Raw genomic sequence first — 9,070 nt, forward strand, 5'->3', positions numbered from 1 at the left:
CACTGCACGGTGGCCGTAGCCTAACATGTGCGTCTGCTGACTCAGCGGTGTCAAGCGATCAAAATGCGTGACTATAAAGACGGAGGCGGGGAGTCGCACCATGGGAGTGACCAGCATGCTGCCCCACAGAGCACCGTAAAAGACCTGCTGGCCCACCAACAGAGACAACTTGACCAGCAGGGCATCGGTCCTGGACAGAGACAAGAGGACAAAGTGGAAAAAAGTTGTCTAAGCAATTTCCCAAAACAATATTGAAATCAGTTTTTAAGGAGACGTTACTCATGTAGACGTAAAAAGAACATGATGAGATGGTGTTATCCAAGCTGGATCCATTTGATTTTACTCATTTATGATAGAGGATAACCTGTATTTTGTAACAAAACAGCACATTGCGTACCTGTCATTGACTTCCAGTCCTTCTTCCAGACCTGGTAAGAGTCCCGTTATGAAGGCCTGAAGACTGGGCAGCAGAGCCTTCTGCAGCGGGAGATAGTAGCGCTCGTACAGCGTCAGCAGCACGGGCTTCACTGCAATGGCTGCGTGGCCCAACAGAGGGAACAACCCTGAGCTAAGAAGGCAAGGCAAGTTTATTTGTATAGCACAATTCAACACAAGGTAATTCAAAGTGCTTTACATCGACATTAAAAGCAGCAAGACATAATTAAACAGTAACAAGTCAGTTAACAAGGGATAGAAATAGAAAATAATAATACAATACAATGAAATAAAATATAATATAAACAGGAAATAACAAATAAAATGAAATAAAATGATAAGAAAAGAGGTAAAATCATAAAAAGCACATGTTGTCAAAAAGTAGTACAGCAGGTAAGTATTAAATTTAAGAGTACGCTTCAGTAAACAGTAATATTTTTAGCCCTGATTTAAAGGACCTGACAGTTTGAGCAGACATCTACTAGAGAAGGGGAGGAAAAAAATTAAAAAAAATAAAAAATAAAATAAATATCACCTAATAATGAGGCCAGATGCAACAAGCCCACCATAAAAATGTCTTTCACCTGTAAATGAACAGGTCCTTGGCCAGCCATTTGGTTCCGATGATTTTGAAGATGACCTCGTAGGTCTCCAGGGCCTTGAGGTGCACGCCGCTGGGCAGGGCTGGGTGCAGGCACTGGGCAAGACGCTTCCCGATGATCAGCCTTTTGGGCAGGAGGGAGTAGCGGAGGTTGCTCTGCAGGGCCTGACAGAAGCAGGGAGAAGAGAAAATGAAAACTAACGGTTAATCACAGTGTCAGGTTCAAACAACCTAGAACATCCAAAACATAATACAAAAGAGAGAAAGACAAGAGGGTTTACATTTTACCAGAGGTGTCAAGTAACGAAGTACAAATACTTTGTTACCTTACTTAAGTAGAAATTTTGGTTATCTATACTTCACCGGAGTAATTATTTTTCAGACGACTTTTTACTTTTACTCCTTACATTTTCACGCAATTATCTGTACTTTTTACTCCTTACATTTTAAAAAACAGCTTCGTTACTCTATTTCATTTCGGCCTTTAAAAAAAAAACTATCCAGTTAAATTGCTCCATCCGGATAGAGTGAATTTGGTTGTGGTTGTGGCTCAGCTGTTCTTGTCTAGTTTTGTTCTTACAGATTCCTGCAACTAAACTTGGATGTACATTCCAATAAACATTAGGATAAATGATAACATGCCTCTGAAGTTTGACTTTTTGCACCATTACAATACTTATAGGCAACTAGTCATCATATCTTCTGCTCTCTGAAACACATGTTAATGCTCAATAGTACACATATATGGTTCTTTAATATATTTGCATTATACTAAGACGCATTAATTTTCAATGGCTTTTGCCCTTCATGACTTTTTTCCCCCTTACATTACTTTTACTTTTATACTTTAAGTAGTTTTGAAACCAGTACTTTTATACTTTTACTTGAGTAAAAAACTTGAGTTGATACTTCAACTTCTACAGGAGTATTTTTAAACTCTAGTATCTATACTTCTACCTGAGTAATGAATGTGAATACTTTTGACACCTCTGCATTTTACTTACAAGGAGATGCGTTCAGTTACATCTCCTACCGCTCTGAAGCTCACTCTGCTGACCCCTCTCTTTTTATTTCCTTAGGATGGTCTCTAGTTACAATATGACTTGCAGCTCCAAGGGAGAGGTAAAACACAGCTACAACTGTTCATGTTTACATAACTCCTTAACTTCAACTTCATAAATGTTGCTCCTCCTTAACCTTGAAACAGCACGGTATATCTTCAACCGGGGAAGCAGTCCTTGTTTTGCACAGATAGCTCTTTGATGACTTCATCCGCAGTCATACTATCTGACTTCTCCTATCTGCATAACAAACTCTGCAAATTTGAGTTGTACATACACACCAAATAAGCTTAGTTTATATGTAAAGGCAATTGGAGTAAATATGAGATTACTCTATGTTCATATTATTCTAACACAAAGGGGACCTATAGTTTGTGCCAATTTAACAACACTATTCATTAATGTGACCTGTGCAGAATTTTGACCACATTGTCAGTTTTGTTTATCAGATTAAAACCTCTACCTCAAATTCTTTTGGCACTATCAGGACTCCAGAGTCAATATTTGCTGTGCAAGTAAAGGATTGATTACAATAAAGTTGCAGAGCTCGAGGAAAGAGTCTCAATGAGAAACAAAGAACTTAAACCCACACAGCATTCAGAGGAAGAGAGAGGCATCCTGGGAAGAGGCTGATAGCAACTCGGAGCATCGTGCCGTACCTTATTGAGCTTGCCCAGGGAGGAGATGAGATCTGCCCACTCGGTAGAGGACTCGAAGTTTCGTAGCGCTTTCTCAATGACTGCCCCGTAGCTACGGTAACGGTAGTCATTCTGCAGTTCCAACTCCTCGGGATCCATTTTACGCAAGTCTGATCACCACATGTTCAGCATGACATATCTGGAAAAAAACAAGGAAGAAGATGGAAGGTGAGCTGCGGTGTCGGTCTGTTTAAAACCTGGTGGACATCCCTCTGTTCTCCAAAGCATGTTTATCCCAAATACAATTACCCAATTAGCTGTGTCCCCTGGCATACACACATGCTCTGAGGCAATGGATACAAATGCCATCATTCATTACCAGTCAGCGTTTGCTGACTGACCTGTCTCTAACTCCCGGGATGAAGGAATCCAAACTAAGTGGCCTTGCATGAACTGCTAGAAGAAAAACAAGCTCTGGACTGAGCACAAACAGTTGGTTCTGGCTCTCCTGGAGGCAGAAATGGGATAATATGGATGTAGAATATGGATGAACACCCTCTTATGAAGTTCCTGCAGTAGACAGCTGTTTAAATAAAATTCACTCTCCTTTTAGCTCCTCCCTGGTGTCCAACTCCCAAAGTTAATGATTAATCTTCAGACAGTGCAGTTAACAGAATTATAGGCTGCACTAATGAGCTCACGGATGGCAGGGCAAGGCCAGGCCAGGCCAGGCCAGGCCAGGCAAGTTTATTTGTATATCACATTTGAACAACAAGGGGATTCAAAGTGCTTTACAGAGACATTAAGACATCACATAGTAGAAATAAAAAGCCTAAATTAAGTTTAAACAAAAAAGCTGCTGATACATCAGTCCGTTAATCCTCCATATGTTTTTTAGGTGATAACAGGCCGACTTCACGACTGTCTTAATGTGGCTGTTAAAATTCAGGTCTGAGTCCAGAACCACTCCCAGATTTCTGGGCTGGCTCTTTGTCTTTAGTGCTTGAAACTGAGTGCTGACTTTTAATATTTCTTGCTTGGCTGCGAACAACGTTATTTCTGTCTTGTTTTCATTTAACTGAAAAAAAAATTCTGGTAAAACAGTTTTTGAGGATGAAAGAAAATCCACAGTCAGATGCTAATTCTCCGTTTTATCCTTAGGGGGGAACCCACTTTAACATTACACATCGCCACTGACTGACATACTTTTAAAAAACGACCCCGAGGGTGAAGTTAAATAGAAGAAAACCTCAATTTATCTGCTTTCCCGTTTTCAAACAACGTGAAATGACAGTCCCATGAGTGTTCAGGTGGCACATATGAATGTAGGCGGGGGATTTTTGAAGGAGGAACGTGCACATCTGGAGTCCCTGTAGCTTAGATGAGAAGAGACGACACATGTTCAGGATGAAACTGTTTCAGCACCGAAACAATCTGCTGAATACAAAAGTCTGGATCTGATTAATCCCCAGAATGAACTAAAAATGCAACATGGCAAAATGTGGATTTAATTTCAAACGGGCATTTAACTATTTTAATACCTGGTCTCTTACATTTATAATCCGAATGGAAAAGAAGAGGCCATTATTCGATAATCAAATGAACGATATAGGTTGCAGTACAGTATACCATTATCGAGTATACAGTTTACTGGAAATAGACTATCATCAGTACAATAAAGAAAAACAAAGAGTGGACATTATTCATGTTCGATAATGGATTCATACTGGCGCATTTCCCAGTAGTCATCGGGTGAGAGGCGGGGTACCCCCGGGGGAGGTCACCAGTCTATCACATGATGAAATGAAACAAGCAGCCATGCACAGTCACAACAAGGGCCGTGGGAATAAAGCTGGAAAACCCAGAAGAAAAAAACATGGGGAGAGCATCCAAACTGTAGACAGAAAGATCCCAGTAATAAGAAGAGTGAAGATTATTAATACCAATGATAATAAAGAAAATACACTATGATGAGAGGAATCCAGAGATAGGTAGTAAAATCAGTAGATTATGCAATAACACATGGCTTAACTGGGCTTTGAATTGCTTCCACAAATACAATAACGCTGCAGTACCTTATCAAAGATGCAAATATTTACATAGAACAGCTGCAGCTTCTAAATAAAGGAAGCGAGCAGCTTGAAGCTGTGTAGCCAGATGGACTAAATGTCTTTATCGTCTAAATCCGCACTCGTGCAGCAAAGTTCAGGATTACTGGTGACTTATTGAAGGCACAGCATTCTGACTGGAAGTGTGTTTGCACTCATCGTTGAAAGCATGAAAGCTGTAGGAACATCAGGTTTTTAAAACATCCTCCACGATAATCAACTGTAAGTACAAATGTGTCTGCACTTTGCTGTGGTTTGAAGGGAGACCTGCAGTGTCCCCGACAGCTCAGAAGAAACTGGCAGGAACAACCCGGAAACTTAATATGAACTGGAAAGTACACACGGTCTACAGTTCAGTGAGTTTTACCATCGAGAAAGAAAGATGCCAGTGCTTCAAGCTGAGCATGTGGACAGAGGAAAGAAAGAAAAGGTCTGATGGTCAGATCAAACAAAGATTTATCTGTTTGACCACAGTGACCAGAGGTATGTGCAGAATAGGGACATTCATCTCCAAGAACACTGTACAAATTGTTAATCATGGCGCTCTCTGGCTCTCTTCTGCTGCTGGTGAAGCTGGTAGGTCGTACAAGGGCTAAAATGAGGAAGGAAGACTAAATCAACACGACCTCAGACCCTCATCTGAAGTTTAGACATCAAAGCATGTCTTGTTCAGGGAAAATTTTAAAATAAAAATGCAGATAAATATGGCCAGTGTGAAGGGTAAAGTAATCTGACAGCAAACATTTGGAATTGACATTTACAACCTGAACTAAAACACCATCAGCAATATACACTCAAGACGTGTTTTTGGAAAGCAAATTAACAAATGTGGCCCTTTTTTCATGACTATATAGATCAAGGTGGGGGACCTGCTATCGGACGTTCAAGGAAATATTATATGCTGAAAGAATATATATGTACTGTGTGTAAATTAAGGATAAATTTAAATAAAACAAATTATCAAAATATTGTGCCTGGTGTGCAATGGGCTACTTATAAGACATAATACCATGAAACACGAGTTTATGATGAATGTATGGAAATGTCCAACTAACAATGTAAAGTAGCTTTATCTTCTAATTATAAAAGTGTGACAAGCTCTCCGTGTGCTGCAGATATATACGGTACAAATAAATGTTAACAATAGATAAAATGTTGGCACAATGTGAAAGTACATCACACCATGCTGTGTTGCATGCTGGGAAAGCAAAGCTCTCCTCTACAGGTGGCCCTGATTCTGTTTTTACTAACTGTTCAGCTTGTAAAAAGATAGTCCAAATATTAAAACTAGGTATAAGATGTAAGAAATAAAGAAAAGGAGAGTGAACTGATGAGTACAGGATCAACTAATTCAGATAATCAGTATTGTACTGATATACAAGCTCTTCTAAAATCGAATTCCCTGCCTTTTTTGTGCCAATTCATCAAAGTAAACAACTAATTGGAGACATGTAGTTAAATTAATAAGTCATGACGCAGATAGATATTTGTGTGTGCATAAAACTACAGTCCTGAAGTTAGAAAGCCGAGTCTGATTAGAAAAGTCTCGAGAGCAAACAGTGATGCAAACAAAGGTATGACATCATCCTCATGTGCTCACAGGCTGGGATGAATCCTAACCTTTGAACCGATGATCAATACTTATGATTTATTCTCAGAAACGTTTTACAGACATTCTTTGACATTAGGGTAGTTAAATTGTGTCAGTACAAAACACCATCATTATAGAGCCCCATGATACAGCTGTTATACTGATCATCCGGGTAGAGAAATGCTGACCTTGTAGTGTTTGGAAGAGTCAAATATCAATTAAAACTATTCTACAGAGACTACAATGCTGAGTGAGAGGGTGCAAAAGTATCCTGACTATCATATTAACTGCAGGAGACACTTAAAATATGTGCACTCACCATACTGCATTTTAAAAAAATGACTTACTTAACAATCACATCAATAGTCTATCTGTGATAAGACACAGTGGGCCTGTGATATTGGTCTGAAGGTTGCTCGTCAGGGACAGATAGAAACTAAGGCCACATTCTTTCTACATCATTTGCAAACTGCTCTATCATGTTTTAAAATAGGCTTTAAAAACAGACATCTATTAATTTATTCTCAGGTACGAATTGTGTTTTCCTTGCTGAACAACATTACATTTCAATTTCTTTCATCACTTCATCATCGCATGTCGAGTATTTGATTGATTAACTGCAACTTTCTGCGTATTAGTACACCACACACCATTTGGCATTAAATTCCTTGTATTTCATGGTAGTTTTTTTTATCCTGTTTGGATTTATTCAAATTTATAAGATATAGTAAATATTTTTAAGCAAAATTGTCATAAATAAGAGATGATAATTACTATTTAATAATTTTTGGGGAATTTTTGATAAGCATAGAAATCAAACAGGAAGTTTACTATAAGGGCAATTAGAGGAAGAAGGGGAATGAATAAATATGTTTCAGACAATTTGCATCAATCAGTGTCATATCTGAAGGTATAAATACTTACATTTTTATTCTATTGGAAATTTTGTTTATATTACTTTTCAAATATGTACAAATTTATATATGAATATATATTGCGGTGATGAGCCAATACTGGTGAATATGTATATTGTTTGGGATTGTTATTTTTTTAAATACTGTTTACCAATCACTTTTGTGGTAATTGTCTGAAGTAAGTACCGTATTTTCTGGACTATAAGCCGCACCTGCATACAAGCCGCATCCGCTCTATTTTTAAAAAAAATTATTAAAAAAAGATATACAAGCCGCACCTGCATACAATAATCCGCTCTATTTAAAAAAAAAAGATATGCAAGCCGCAGATATTTATGTTGTTAGATTAGATAGTTACTACATGTACAGAACGATTTTGAACTGTAAATTATGTACATGTTTGTACCTAAATAGATCCTTTCCTAACAGTGTCTTTTAACGCGGCAGCAACTTTGCAGCAACCGATTAAAACGGGACAGAACCAAGAGAAAATAACCGGTATTTATTCATCTATTTATCTGTTTGAAATCTGCTTCTACCTACTTCTATCTGCTAAAGAAGAAGTAGCGTATTCTACTTTGCATTTATTTTGTCTTAGTTTTGATTCTAATTCCGGTTAGAGCGGCCCGAGCAGTGGAAGAAAAATCCACAGAATTGTATAATTGTAATTTGTATAAGCCGCATGGTTGAAAACCTATGAAAAAAGTAGCGGTTTATAGTCCAGGAAATACGGTAAATAAATTCAGATGCAAGTCACTTAATTCTACACAGCTCTGTCAGAGATGCTTCTTCTGAGTGCAGATTAAAATGAGGATGTTTAAAAACATGCTTCCTCACAGCAGGTGACAGCTTGATAAACACATTGTGTGAAGCAAGCAGAACAAGAAGTGCATTCTTACTTCCTCATCAATTGCATCAGCAAAGCTGCAAATGCAGTTTTTTTTTTATTTAACTATATATCTATATTTTCATTTCCAAACTAACCTGTTGGGGAAACGATTGCGCACTGGAAAGGTGGGCACACAACAAAGCCACAGCGTGTATTGTGTCACCTGACTGACAACAACAGGATTAAACATGCTGGCAGAGGAGGGGACAGCAGCATCAATGAAGCCTGTTGTTACATAACTGAGCGTTTTTAATCAATACGACATAAAAAAAACTGGAGTTTTCACATATAGGTACCTATGTTGGACATATTGGTGTCAAACATGTATGTAATGGGTGTGTGGCTATAATGTGTAACAAATAAGAGTCCTGCTGGTCGTCAGGTGCATCATGACTCACCAACTGAAAAACAAGCGCAGGATGCTTCGAGACACAGTCGCTGCAAATGGTTCAGAGTCGAGGACGAGACGGCCAGGTTCTCCTGGTACATGTTCCAGGCCAACGAGGCTCGGGAAAAAGGATGTACGTGAAGCAAACCGACTGTGGAAAAGCGGAGTCTGTGACAGTCGTTACAGGGAGGGATCCTGCAACTCAGCTGATGCAGAACTCAGAGCCACGGCGCGGCTCACCGGAGGGGGGGGGGAGGAGGATGTGGTTTAAGCGTTTAAAATCTCCTGTTGCCCTTTCAGCTGTAATAAATATGCACACACAAAATAAATTAAATATCTATCTAAATATATTTTTTTATTTTGAATAATTTTGTCTATAAATGTGAGATTTAAGTGTAATCTCAAACGTACCACCCCCCATCGTCGAGTCAGTTTTGGTATGTTC

General features: G+C 38.8%; 1 protein-coding gene across 1 annotated transcript in view; it reads right to left on the reverse strand.

Moving 5' to 3' along the window:
- The window catches only part of dop1b (DOP1 leucine zipper like protein B), a 33,071-nt gene extending 24,245 nt beyond the window's left edge, over positions 1-8,826 (reverse strand). The window contains 5 exon segments of the mRNA XM_061723381.1: positions 1-190; positions 398-568; positions 1,020-1,201; positions 2,757-2,934; positions 8,636-8,826. Of these exon segments, the coding sequence (XP_061579365.1) occupies positions 1-190; positions 398-568; positions 1,020-1,201; positions 2,757-2,894 (681 nt within the window). The 5' untranslated portion in view covers positions 2,895-2,934; positions 8,636-8,826.
- Positions 8,827-9,070: the final 244 nt, after the last annotated feature.

This window comes from Cololabis saira, chromosome 6 (assembly GCF_033807715.1).
Source record: "Cololabis saira isolate AMF1-May2022 chromosome 6, fColSai1.1, whole genome shotgun sequence".
Classification (NCBI taxonomy): Eukaryota; Metazoa; Chordata; class Actinopteri; order Beloniformes; family Belonidae; genus Cololabis; species Cololabis saira.